Below are 13,790 nucleotides of genomic sequence, written 5' to 3'. Positions count from 1 at the left end.
TCTGAGGAGGTTTTGATATCAAGGGCTATATAGTGTCATTGTAGGGGCCCAGCTTGTGTATACTTCACAGAGGGTGTCAAAGTCCCAAGTTACTGTTCTCTTTGGCTGGCTTCTGTTTATCCCTGAATCTCTGGAATTTGGCTAAAGGGCATACCATTCAGATTGCCAGAACTCTGCAAACAGTGTAGAGAAGCAATGAAGTCTGTGAATTTCAGGTGCTCTTGCTATTGTCACTTCCAGGAAGCTTCCCTCATAGCTCAGCTGGTAAAGAATCCACCTGCAATGCAGGAGACCCCAGTTCAATTCCTGGGTAGGGAAGATCTGCTGGAGAAGGGATAGGCTACCCACTCCAGTATTCTTGGGCTTCCCTTTTGGCTCAACTGGTAAAGAATCCGCCTGCAATGCGGGAGACCCCAGTTCGATCCCTGGGTTGGGAAGATCCCCTGGAGAAGGGAAAGGCTACCCACTCCGCTATTTGGCCTGGAGAATTCCATGGACTGTATAGGCCATGGGGTTGCAAAGAGTTGGACACAGCTGAGCAACTTGCACTTGCACTTTCACTTCCGGGAAGCACCAGGGAGTTGGATATACGGGGTCCTTTGCCGTCTGAGCCACCAGGGAAGCCCCTTTTATATAGGATTACTCCTGAACAAACCTGATGATGTAGTGGCCGGGGGCAACTCAGAGGAGCTGCACTCAGAGCTACCTTGGTCAGCAACACTTCTCTTTCCCTAGCATTTCGGAGTGCATGGACAGCGAAGCTGAGACGGTCATGCAGCTCCGAAACGAACTGAGAGACAAGGAGATGAAGCTGACCGACATCCGCCTGGAAGCCCTCAGCTCTGCTCACCAGCTGGACCAGCTGCGGGAGGCCATGAACAGGATGCAGGTGAGCCCCAGGCTGCAGGGGAGGAGCTGTTCCTGCCACGCTCCCGCCCCCCGCGGGACAGCCTTCTGCACTTCCGGGTTGGACCCTTCGCCCAAGGCTCAGCCTGACGCCTCTTCCTGCGCCAAGCCCTTTCGAGTCCTGCAGCTGGGAGTGTTAGTGCGGTGCCCTCTTCTGAATCCCTATAGATTTGTTCTGTCCCCAGCTCCTCTCACCTTCTGATGCAGACTGAAGGCATCTGCGTCTTCTGAGCTATTCTCTTTTGAGTCCCTTCCTCTGGATGTGTGAGCACCAGTTCTTAACACACAGAAGGTCCTTCACAAATACAGAGTAAAAGACCCCTGTGGGTTCTACCAAATCGGACCTCAACTGGAGAGCAGTGTTTCCCAAAGGAGGTTCCATGGAACACTCATTCCACAAGAGGCTGTGTGAAAAGAAAGCTCCTTGATCAAATTTGTTTGAGAGATACTGCATGCTCTGTGCGCCTCTCAGATTTAAAATGCGTACCAGCTCGTTAAAGGCTCTGAGATATCAAGTCCTGCAGTAAAGGCCTGGGTTGAGAAACCCAGAGGTTTTCAGACTTCTTAGATATGAATTCTTCCACCTACCACCCCTACTCTGGGAAAGATTTCTGAGGCCTTTGTCAAAGAAGGCCAGCTCTCAGACCTTCCCCTGCCAGAGAGGCCTTCTGTATACAGCAAAGGAACCACGTTGAACAATGTCTCTGAGAGTGTAACTTTACCTCGGCCAGGATGCACATTTGATCCCTGCAGGGAACTTTCAAATTCCTTCTCCAGAAAAGGCTTGGTCACAGTATATCCGCCCAGTGAGTGAGTTTCTGCCTTCCCCTTTACAGAGTGAAATAGAGAAGCTGAAGGCTGAGAATGACCGGCTGAAGTCAGAGTCTCAAGGCAGTGGCTGCAGCCGGGCGCCCTCCCAGGTGTCCCTGTCCGCCTCCCCCAGGCAGTCCCTGGGGCTCTCCCAGCACAGCCTGAATCTCGCCGAGTCCAGCAGCCTGGGTGAGTGGGGTCACAGGGCCTGCAGTTGGCCCTCTGGTCTCTAAGCAGGAGCCCCAAGATGAGCAGATCAGCAGATCCAATGGAGAAGCAGAGGCGTGTGTGCACTTAGGGTGTGTGTCTGTGTGTATGTGGGTGTGCGTCCGCTACCAACATGAGCCCAGCCGTTAGACTGCTGTCATGCTTTGCTCCAGTGCCCCAAGATCGCCAAGCCATGAGCTTGGATCCCCTCGCCCACCATGCTGAGTTGTGTTTGATCCATTCTCAGAGGCTGACCTGCGAGCTGTATGCTGCCTACCACCCCCTCGTGGTAAACGGTCCCACTTGGGATGACGGCTTGGTTTATGACCTTCCTGCCTTGGGGCTGGATTCTAGGCTGGCTGGATAATTAGCGAGCACCATCTAGGTTTTCTTTGTAAGCCTACCGAGGCTGACGCTTTTGATTTCTTATCCATGAGGCTGCTCTTGCTATCGTTCTGGTTGAGTCTCCCTCGCACTTCCATTCAGCAAGGTGCATCAGCCCGCTGGCTCCTCGGTTGGCCCGCTGTTGGTTCTGTGGTTGCACTCTCCATGCTGCCCCCTCCCCTGCCCCCGCCCCCACCCTGTGGCCCCTGCACGGCGACACCCGGTCTGTCCTGCTGCTGTGCCGACCAGCAGCGGGGGTGTCAGGAGGCCGGCTTTGCTGTCCCATGTGCCTAAGGCTGTCGATGTTTTCCATTCGCAGACATGTTGCTGGATGACGCTGGTGAATGCTCGGCTCGGAAGGAAGGAGGCAGGCATGTTAAGATAGTTGTCAGCTTTCAGGAGGAAATGAAGTGGAAGGAGGTTAGTTGGATCCCTTACCCTGCTCAGCCTGCCCCTTCCCCAGGTAGAACTGCCTAGCGTAGTGATTCCATCATCACACCCATCATCTCGGAGCCTGGGTGACTTAGAAATAGTACTAACGCTTTCCCTAACTAACCCTAAATCCCCAGCAGCATTTTGATACCACAAACGTGAACAATCGGCCCTTCCCTATCTCTTGTGTTTGGAAACTCTATAAAGAGTCCTTAAAATTGGTCCAGGTTGCCCCACTTTCAAGTATCTAACTAAACATTAACATCAATCAGAAACGGCTTGTCCGAATTTAGTATGTTCCCAAAACTCTTCAAAGGCAGCTAAGCACATTTATTTAGCACAGAAGGTACAGAAATAAGCTGACCAAATTCAGCTGACCAAGAGCACCAGTTTTATCCAGTCGTCAGAGGTTGCTGACCAAGTAGACCCTGGGAGACAGAGGTGGCCAAGCCCAGGAGCGTACAGGTGCTGGCAGTGGAGATGGTAGGACATCCTGATTTGCTGAAGCTGGGGCATCCGAGTGTTATGTTCTCTTCCAGGGTCCAGAGGTCATAACCTCATCAGACTGTTTTAGGGTGGGGGGCAGGGGTTGATAATCAAAGTTGATTTTTAGTCATTGATTAAATCCAAATGATGCTGAGAATGACCACCTCTCCCATAAGTAAGAGGCCTCATGAGCCTCTAATGTAAGTCCCTTGAAGTTTTTGCTTGCTTATTATTTCTGAGTATTTTAGCCAACATGCTATTAAAGGCTCTGAGATCTTGGGAGCCCAAAGTGGCCATCAGAACACAGCGTCTCTAGCCAGACTTCTCTGCCAGAGGATTCCACATGTGGGTGGCCATCTAGCCTCACTGAAGAGGGGAGCTGCTAGGGGTCTGAGCATCATCTAGTTTAGAAAGATCCAATAAATAACTCCATTTTCAGAGCTTGGCTGGTAGAGCGATAGATTACCAAAGGGGAAGTCATTCTTATAATTTATGATACCTGTGAATGCCTTTTATTCTAATGATCATCAACACAAACAGATCTAACACTTTATAAAACTTTGTCCCTTTCCAAAATGGTGTTGTTCTGGATCACCACAACATCTAGATGAGGTTGGCTGCCCAGATTTTGTCATCTCCACTTTACAATTGACAAACCCAGGACCCCAGCATCACTTACCTAAGGCAAGTGGTGGGGCCAGATCATCGCACTGCAAGACAGGTGCTTTCTTCTCTGCTGATGTTGCTCAGCTGGCAAATACACCCCCAGCTCTCCCCACTTCTCTCTACCCTCCTAATTATATATTCTTATCAGCATGTCAGGTATTTTAAAACCAAACAGAAAAGAATGTTCTACTGGTTTCCTTTAGTCAGTGTGATCAGTTAGCCCCTACTATGCAGAGCTCTGTGGGCAGCGAGGCAAATGAAGTAGAAAAATATTATTTTTGTGTGTGAACTTCTGGGAGTCTTACTGGTTTTCAGAACTGAGCATGTTTAAAATTTTAACTAGAAGAAAAGAAATCAATATCATTAAAAAATAGAAGAAAAGAAAAAAATCCCAAAGGAATTTAAGATCTAACAAGGAGACAAACTTGATAGACAAATAAGACAAATGCCTCAAAATAAACAAGCACAGACTATATCATCATATAAGTTGTGTACAGAACTACTGAAGCAGTGTGACTGCTGAGCCTGGTGTGTTAATCATTGAAGGCTTCCTGGAAGAGGTGAGTTCATAAGCAAAATTTGGAAAGGGAGAGATGGCAGAAAGGAGAGAAGAGAGTATTCCCCACAGGGGATACGTGATCGACATCCATATGAGGTACACGTTCAGTAAAAGGTTCTAGATTCTAGAAAGGAGACCCTCTCTTCCTGACCCCTGGGTTGTGATAGAGGAGGAAAGTGTTTAAGACAGTTGCATTAGGTCCAAGTCACATCTGGTGTTAAAGCAAATAGGAACTGTGAGCCCCTCTCAAGCCACTGGTGGCGTTCTAAGACAATCCGAGTCCTCTGCTAGCCTGAGTCAGAAAGGATCCACCTGTTTTTCACCTGTGGCCATCTCACCCTTAGGATTCCAGACCACACCTCTTCCTCATCGGCTGCATTGGAGTCAGTGGCAAGACGAAGTGGGACGTGCTTGATGGGGTGGTTAGACGGCTCTTCAAAGTAAGTTCTTCGTGGAGACAGCCATCCAAGTGAGGGCCTGGGCCTCAGGAAAGGAAAGGGTGGTTTGTTTCCTGAACCTGGTCATTTCTTGGGCTGTGTCCCCTCTCCCACATTCTTCCGTTGCTGGGACTTATGCCTGGTTGTCAAGGGAACAGAAGGAGGATGCTAAGTACAGACTGGTGACAGGACCAACAGACGAGAACGTCTGCCCTTTGCAGAGGTTGGCCAGCCAGCGAGGGGCGTTTCGCCAGCCCTGAACCGTTGCACGAGCCTCTCAAAGTGAACTGCTAATGGCCACGTTCTGTCTTCACCTTAGAACGGCCTGTTGGATGCGTCTTGCACCGTGTGTTCTGGGGCTGGGGCCAAGACATCACATTTCCACCCTTCATTTTGGTGAGGGGATCTGATCCACCTTGCCCAGGGTCCTGTGCCAACATTTCGGAGTCTGTGATTTGTGCTGTGTGTGACACTGACTTCTGACCCAGAGCTAGTGTCAAGGTTGTTGGCACAGTTACTTTTCTGTTCGTTCTAATCACATCATTGGAGTGGGTGTTCGCCAAAGGAGAAATAACTAATGAGCATCTAGGTGAACCTTGATGTATTGGTGATCTGAAAGCGCTTTTAGTACATTTTTTGGGCTATTGCCCTAAAGTAGGTCAGTGACCAGAGTGTTCATTCATCACATCCCCGAGTATTAATAATAGCCCACATTTTTTCTGTGTCAGAGACCATATTGGTCTGGTTGTTGGTCTGATTTCGAAATCTGACTTTTAACCTAGTATGCTCTAGTTTCCCAGCATCTAGACTGAGGTGGCTTCACACAGAGAAAGTTGTGTCCTTGGACTCAAGCTTGCTTCCCATTTTGGCAGACCAGTCTGCAGAAGTGGGACGGGGTAAAAGGGTGGAAATGGCTTAGGGCAGACCAAGCCTGCTGCCCCGGCCGGAACCTTGTCTCTGTTCATGGGCAGTTGGGACATCCTCGGATTAAAATGACCACAGATCAGGCTGAAAAGAGCCAGGGAGGTGTCACAGGTGAGAAGTGAGACCATTAAAGGCAGCAGCTTGTTATCAGGATTCCATCTCAGTTGTTTGGCTACCACAGAGCCTGTGGACTTTGTTCCAAGGTCACTGACCTAAAACCTCTCAATCACTCATCTAATTTGGAACACTTTCCAAATTAAACACATGTTTGTTTATGTAAAACTCTAGAGCTGCTTTTTTTTTTAGCAGCCCGGAGTTTTGTTCCCTTTGTCATTTAGTATGGCCCTTGACCTGAGCCAAAAGAAGGGACTGGTGGAGAGATTTCTTATCAGAATTTTCATGCATTTCATGCACTTCTTCATGCATTTTCCAGCCCCATTCACAGGCCCCAGTGTCTTTAAAACTTCAGCTGAACTTAGAGGAAAGGCACCATAGCTTCTCTGCTTGGTTTATCCAGACTACACGTTCACCATCTTGTGAGAGTTTGCCACCCTCCCATCACTAACCACATAAATCTGTGCTTTAGGGGGCCTGTGATATGAGGACACCGCCCCCTCCATTGAAAGTCAGCTCTTCTGCCCCCCATTCCATAGGTCAGTTTCAACTCAGGCATCAGCTGGGGAAGAGGAGAAAATGATCATAAATCACCCAATGAAACCGTGAGTCTTCCACAGATTTTTTCCCCACATCTTTAACGGGGTCTTTATTTGATTTTTTCCAGGAGTACATCATTCACATTGACCCAGTGAGTCAGCTGGGGCTGAACTCTGACAGTGTCCTTGGCTACAGCATCGGGGACGTCAAGCGCAGCAACACCTCCGAGACCCCCGAACTGCTTCCCTGCGGCTACCTGGTGGGGGAGAACACGACCATCTCCGTGGCGGTCAAAGGTAATCCGGCCACGTGCAGGAGGGGAGATTCCAGAATTGCATTGTTTGTTCTGTGACTTGGCACAGGAACCAGTGGCCAGGATTTCATTTGTGTGTGTGAATGTGGGTTGTATTTTTTTTTCCCTCTGCCACCACAGTTACACTTACCTAAGCAACAGTCTTCAGCATTTTCAACTACCATTGGAAACAAACAATTTTAGTTTATTGCTGAAATTACATAACAAGAGGTCCCATTAGCCTTATGACTCTGACATAATGGAATCTTAATGTTGAAATGGGGCTCTGCTGATACCTGTGAGTTACTCTTGCTGGCAAGCCTTGGACACGGTCCTGCTCTACAGATGGGAGAGGCCACAGGGCACTGTGGCCAGGGAGGAGTCACTCAGAAAACCCCAAGAAGCGCTGACGCTCCTGCCCACGCAAGATGCTACTCAACCCTCTGATTGCCTCATCACCCAGAGAGGCTACACCTCAGGCCAAACTGTATTCTCTGGAACTTTAGACTCACAGAGTATGTGGGGGGAAAAATTTCATGGCCAAATAATCATTATTCCCATCTGAGTTTGGGGGTGGTGAACAGGCATATGGGTTCTCTAAAACCTCTGTCCTTTAATGTCCTGGGGCTTCCCTGGTGGCTGAGACAGTAAAGAATCCGCCTGCAATGGAGGAGACCCAGGTTCTATCCGTGGGTTGGGAAGATCCCCTGGAGAAGGAAATGGCTATCCACTCCAGTATTCTTGCCTGGAAAATTCCATGGACAGAAGAGCCTGGTAGGCTACAGTCCATGGGGCTACAAGGAGTTGGACATGACTGACTAACACTTACCACTTTAATGTCCTGATTCTTAACTGTTAAAAAGGCTGAATGATCCAATCTTATACAAATGCATATGACTGCAAAACCCCTTTTTCCTATATTTTATGAACCACCTAAAGAAGAGATTGCTAAACACTGTTCTAAGCTCAACCTTCACAGCATCTTATATCTTCCCCAGAAGGTACTGATTTTGACTGTAGTTTGGGGGCTGTTTGATGCAAACTTTGTCTCCTGGTTGGGAGGTTTTCCGAAAGCACCCAGCATTCTTCATCAGTAGGAAGGAAGGTCTTGCTTCTCTGATGACAAGCAGCAGGTTCCTGTTTGAGCCACATACACAGCCTTATTTGTTAGCATTCATTCCACAATTGTGGCCTTGGGCTGCAGGTGACAGAAACCTACTCAAAAACTAGCTTTAGCCAAAAGGAAACACACAGGCTCAGGTACTTGGAAAATCCAAGCATGGACTTCAAGCACAGGTGGAACCAGGAGCTCCAGCAATGCCGTCAGGACCAGGCTTACCTCAGCTTTGCTTATTTATTGAATTTTCTGCACCTGGCTGATCAATGGCCCTGACTCATCCTTCTAAACTTAGGAAGCTTTTAAAAGAGGACAAGTGTAACAGGAAATTCTTAGGGGTGATTCTGGCCTGTGTGTGCAAGCTAAGTCGCTTAGTCATGTCTAACTCTTTGCAATCCCATGAACTGTAACCCACCAGGCTCCTCTGTCCGTGGCATTCTCCAGGCAAGAACACTGTAGTGGGTAGTCATGCCCTCCTCCAGGGGATCTTCCCAACCCAGTAATTGAAACTGCTTCTCTTAACATCTCCTGCATTGGCAGGCAGATTCCTTACCACTAGCACTACCCGGGATTCTGGCCCACTGTGAATCAAATACTCATCACATTACCAAACCAGTCACAGGGACCAGGGAGAGGCTTTGGCTCAGCCTGGCCACACACCCAGCTTTGGTAGATGCAGGTGCTGGTCAGCTCTGCTTGGACAGCTGGAATGAACTCCCTACAAGAGCCCCACTGCAAGGAGAGAAGGGAGGGCTGCCAAGCACACCCTAACAACAGCTGTCCACCCCGAGAACCCTTTAAGGAAAGCCTGATACGCCATGACCTTAAATTGCCTTTCATCCACGCTGGCGAGCAGGTGAACACTGGAAATGCTGACAGGTAAAAGGAGTGACCCATTACTTAGATCAGACCAAACAGTGGCAGGATTATCTGCCTCCCATCCAGGCCACCCCACCGTGGAGTTGCAGGTGGTGCTGCTCTCAGCACATGAGGTTGTTTCAGCATCTCCAGGGGTGAGCTCGGGCTTGTTTTTAAGTGATACCTGACTCTTCTGTGTTTCCCTGTAGTGCCTGACACTTAGGCCTTCAAGGCACTAAAAACCACCAAAGGATTTGAGCTGAAAGAGATCCATGAGCTGCAGATGATTCACCTCAGTGGTACTGGGGCAAGGGCTGTGGCTTTATGTGCTCTGAAGTGAGTTCGTCTGCAAAGTACTCCTTCCCTTGGAGTTTATGGCAAGAGGCTGAAACAGCACTGAAGAGCAGAGAGAGGGGTTTCAGTGTGTTTTAATCCCTGCCCTGTGTTGTTGTTAAGTTTAGACAGGAGACCCCACCCCTTCCCCCATACTTTGCATCAAGCTTTGAGCCAGTGTAGGCGCTATTGAGACCAGTTTTAGGAAGGTTTTAGACCTGTACCCAGATGTCATTGGGGATCCTTCATCAGGGTGATTTGTTTTTTGTTTTGTCTCTAAGTTGTGTCCAACTCTTTTTAAAACCCCATGGACTGTAGCCCACCAGGCTCCTCTATCCATGGGATTTCCCTGGGCAAGAATACTGGAGTAAAAAAAGAATACTGGAGTGGGTTGCCATTTTCCTTCTCCAGGGGATCTTCCCAGCCCAGGGATCAAACCCACATCTCTTGTGTCTCCTGCATTGCAGGTGGACTCTTTACCACTGAGCCACCAGGGAAGCCACTGGAATAGTCACTGCATTGGTTGAGGAGGATTGGAAACAAGCATATACTTGCATTATGGGGATCTGTTTGTAATGAATTAATTATGTAGATGGAAAAATGCTATTATAAAACAAAATAAGTTCCTTTCAATTTATTTTTTCCTATATATAATGGTTTCTTGAGGTACTTTTTTAAAAAAAATTTAATTATGAAATTATGATAACACATTTACAGGAAGACTTGGAAAATATAGAACAAAGTTATATGTAGTTCTATTATATTACTATTATTTTTTAATCAGATAAATTAAGTTTTTAGTTGGAGTTTCAATATCAAACTTTCAAAAATTAATAGAATGAATAGGCAGAAAAGTAGAAGGATATAGTAGACTTGAAAAGCACTATGAACCAATTCAACATAATTAAGATTTATACAGTTTTCACACAGCAGCAGGATATAAATTCTATTCAAGTTCCCATAAACTAAACCAGGAAACAGTGGAACATATCTAGGGACATATAAAACAAGATGCAAAAATGTCATGGTCTAAAGGTATTGAAATCATACAGAGTCTGTTCTCTTGTGGAATTATGTTAGAAATCAGTATCAAAAGATATTTGAAAATAACCAATATATTTTCAAGTGCAATGCGACGTTTACCAAGAGAGATCTTTGACTCAGCCATTGAAAGTTGAGGTGCTTTTTTAATAGAATTACCTTAGGTTCTGGACAAGTAACCTTGGCTGGATCCTCTCTTGAGAATGATATCAAGAAAACAGCTCTTAGAAAGCCAACAGCCCTGAGTAATGAAGTTGTTCCAAGAGAGGAGGGGGAATGATCCTCATGTCGTGGGAGAGGCTCAGAGTAGGTCTGCCAGTATTTACATCCCCAAATCAAATGATCCCTGCTTGCATTTTTTCTCTTTTTAATAATAAAAGTGTTGATACCTTCGTGGTGTATCTCAGTGTGGGCACGCAGGAAAGAAAGAGGGTGAAGAGGCAGCCCACGGGTCCAGGTAGACACGGGAGATTCACAATAGATCTCAGCGAGCACCACCGCTAACGGTAAATCCCGACAAACAATCTAAGCGCAGCGTCTTAGGAATTCTGCAGAGGACAGATGAGAACCAAGTGTCCAGACACGAAAGGTAAACCTGAGTCTGGAACCATCAGCCTAGGCAGGGGCCAGAGTACAGGCTGCTGGGGAGCAGGAAGCCTGCAGTGTCCCTGGGTGGGTGGGGGTCTCTGATGAGGGGGCTGCCCAGAAAAGGGATAGCCCAGGGTTTTGGCAGGCAGAGAGAGCCACCCGCTCTGCCAGGCTGTGAACACTTCCTGTCTCTCTCAAACACAGGGCTCGCGGAAAACAGCCTGGACTCGCTGGTGTTCGAGTCGCTGATCCCCAAGCCCATCCTGCAGCGCTATGTGTCCCTGCTCGTGGAGCACCGGCGGATCATCCTCTCAGGGCCCAGCGGCACTGGGAAAACCTACCTGGCCAACCGGCTGTCAGAGTACCTGGTGCTCCGGGAGGGGCGGGAGCTGACCGACGGGGTGGTCGCCACCTTCAACGTGGACCACAAGTCCAGCAAGGTGAGGCGGTCGTTCGGAGGCTGCTGCTCAGCCCTTTCAGAGCTACTGAGGCCACCACCACCCTGATGGCAAAGCAGCATTTCCTACAGTGCTCACCTTTGCTGGTTATAAAAGTCTGGGAAAGGAGGGTAGAAAGGATCCAGCGGAAAGGAAGGCTATGACCCCAAACTCGCCAGCAAGAAGTTCCACGTGTAAGTTGATGTATTGGGTTGGCCAAAAAACTCATTCAGGTTTTCTGTGTGAGTTTACGGGTTTTCCGTACATTTTGGGTTTTATGGAAAAACCTGAATGAATTTTTTGCCCAACCCAATAGTTTATTTCTTACTTCCCTGCTATGAGTTGGGCATGATGCTCAAAGCTGGTAGTTCTTTAACCCAGATGCTTCCATTTCACTTTACCAAGAATTCATCACATGCCTACTAGATTCTCCTGTTTTCCCAAAATGAAACCTTCTTTTGTGGAGCAACAATAACAATACGAACAACAGCTGTCATTTACAGATGGCTTGCCCCTGAAAGGGGTCTCCCCACAGCAGGACCTTCAAGGAAGTAGTTGTCATGATCCCATTTTACAGAGGAGGAAACTGAGGCTTGAGGCCGATGGCCACGTACCTAAGGCTACTCATATGGTACTGAGCAGTGGACTGGGGCTCAAGTCGATGTCTTAAACCCCAAAGTCAACAAATAGGCTTGGTTCTGCCTCTCAGGGAGCAGTGGAAATGCTTGGACAGTCTGCCTTGGTCCCAGCTTAGGGTTGCGAGGTGTCTTCTCAACCCTGGCTTCAGTGGCTGGTCCTTAGCTCTCTGTTTCGGCCTTTCCCCATTGCACGTTCTTCTTTTTCTTCCTTTTTGGACTTACCTCTCACTCCAGCCGAGCTGGGCTGTGTTCTACTCCCTGCTCCAGACACTGCCCTGCCCATTCTTCACAGTGAAGACCAAAGCATATCCTTTCACTCAGACCTTTCAAGACCCCCTGTGCACGGAGATGGCCTCCCTGCACCTGTTCATTGTCTGTCTGCCCCAACACTAATCAGCAGGTCATGGCGGAGAGGCAAACTTTGCTGTGTTGATTCGTCAAGGGCTTATAAGCGGCTCTCAGGTGGTGCCGTGGATGCACAAAGATGTATAAGGCACCTGCCCTCAAGGAGCTTCCTGGGAGGCTGGCATAGTAAGAAATATCGAGAAAAGGGGCAGCACTTCCAGAGAGTGATAGATCGTGTACAGAACCATGCCTGGGCACCCTCACAGTGCTCTTGCCGGGTTTCCTGTTGCCTGGAGAATTCCAGAAGGCAGAGCTGAGACTTCCCCAGTCTGCATTCTTCTGCACCCAGACTGAGGCCTTGAAGTGCCTCGGGGATCAGCACGTGATCCCCGAGTGGTCTCAGGAAGCACCCCTCTGCCTGTACCGGCCCAGGTGATGCCCCGAGCACGAGCATCTTCCTGGGGGCGTTCACGAGCTCCTTCCCCCCTACTCCCCTGGGTTCCACAGGAATTGCGCCAGTATCTGTCCAACCTCGCCGACCAGTGTGCCAGCGAGAACAACGCCATGGACATGCCTCTCGTCATCATCCTGGACAATCTGCATCACGTCAGCTCCCTGGGCGAGATCTTCAACGGGCTGCTCAACTGCAAGGACCACAAATGGTGAGGGCGGCTCCGGACGTCGCGGCCCCGGGAGAGCAGCGCATGCGCATGGCGTGGGGCGGGGCTTGTGGGAGGGGCTGACACCAGCCGGTAGCCATGTGCTTAGGTGCACGGGGACCCTCTTCTCCATTTCCTTCATCCTTCATTTCCTCCACAGCCCTTACATAATTGGCACGATGAATCAGGCTACCTCTTCTACTCCCAACTTGCAGCTTCATCACAACTTCAGGTAAGGTGTCTCTTTTCAAGTACCTGTTACATGCCTGAAACTATGCTTATTTTTCCCAGCTTAGTTCACTTGACTCTCACAAAAGCCTCAAGTCATTAAATTTATCCTTCTAAGTTTACAAATGGGGAGATTAGTTGACTTGTTGAGGAGGTCATACAGCCAGTCAGTGGCAGAACCCGGGTCTCTTGTATGCTATGTCCTGGGGTAGCGGTTGGTACCTGGGAGACAGCTCTACTCAGGGGCTGTAGGCAAGTGGACTGCATGTCACCCGTGGCTCATCTCTCTGTCCCAAGTGACACAGAGCGGTGAGAGCTCCTTAGAGTGTCTCCACTGGGCGGGGTCTCTGGCCTTCAAGCTCCAGCTGCTGGGAACCTTTTGCCCCAGCCACGTCCTGCGCTGCCCCACTACTGCAGGGTGGGAGGTCTGTTATGCTCAGCTGTGGCTGCTTGCCTTTGCCACTGCAAAATGCCCTTTGCTCTGGCACCTAGCTGGCTCCGTATACTCCTGTCCTGCCTGGACCCTTAGATAAGGCTGAACAGCTGTCACCCGGGATGAGACCCCTCCTCCGGTCATTTTCATGGCCACTCTGCTGGCATCTCTGTTGAAAGTAGACCTGAACTGTAATTATCCGAGAAATACCAACTCCTTTGGGTCACTGGGATCATGGCTTATCTCTGCATCCAGGACGTCCTGGTCTTGTCCATTCTCTTGAATGTCCCTCAAGATCATTCTCTTCCCCCCTGCCCCTCCTCCTTCCCCCGTCACTGCCACGCATCTCCCAGAAT

General features: G+C 49.0%; 1 protein-coding gene across 6 annotated transcripts in view; it reads left to right on the top strand.

Annotated features, from left to right (window-relative positions):
* The window catches only part of NAV2 (neuron navigator 2), a 423,432-nt gene that overhangs the window by 394,269 nt on the left and 15,373 nt on the right, over positions 1-13,790 (top strand). For all 6 annotated transcript variants that reach the window (XM_070365222.1, XM_070365224.1, XM_070365225.1 and 3 more), the window contains 8 exons: positions 736-889; positions 1,743-1,905; positions 2,627-2,727; positions 4,795-4,890; positions 6,593-6,761; positions 10,899-11,134; positions 12,622-12,776; positions 12,934-13,005. In XM_070365222.1, coding sequence (XP_070221323.1) covers positions 736-889; positions 1,743-1,905; positions 2,627-2,727; positions 4,795-4,890; positions 6,593-6,761; positions 10,899-11,134; positions 12,622-12,776; positions 12,934-13,005 — 1,146 coding nt within the window. The remainder of the gene's footprint in view (positions 1-735; positions 890-1,742; positions 1,906-2,626; positions 2,728-4,794; positions 4,891-6,592; positions 6,762-10,898; positions 11,135-12,621; positions 12,777-12,933; positions 13,006-13,790) is intronic.

This window comes from Bos mutus, chromosome 29 (assembly GCF_027580195.1).
Source record: "Bos mutus isolate GX-2022 chromosome 29, NWIPB_WYAK_1.1, whole genome shotgun sequence".
NCBI classification, from domain to species: Eukaryota; Metazoa; Chordata; class Mammalia; order Artiodactyla; family Bovidae; genus Bos; species Bos mutus.
This window is presented reverse-complemented; position numbering and strand designations above follow the sequence as displayed.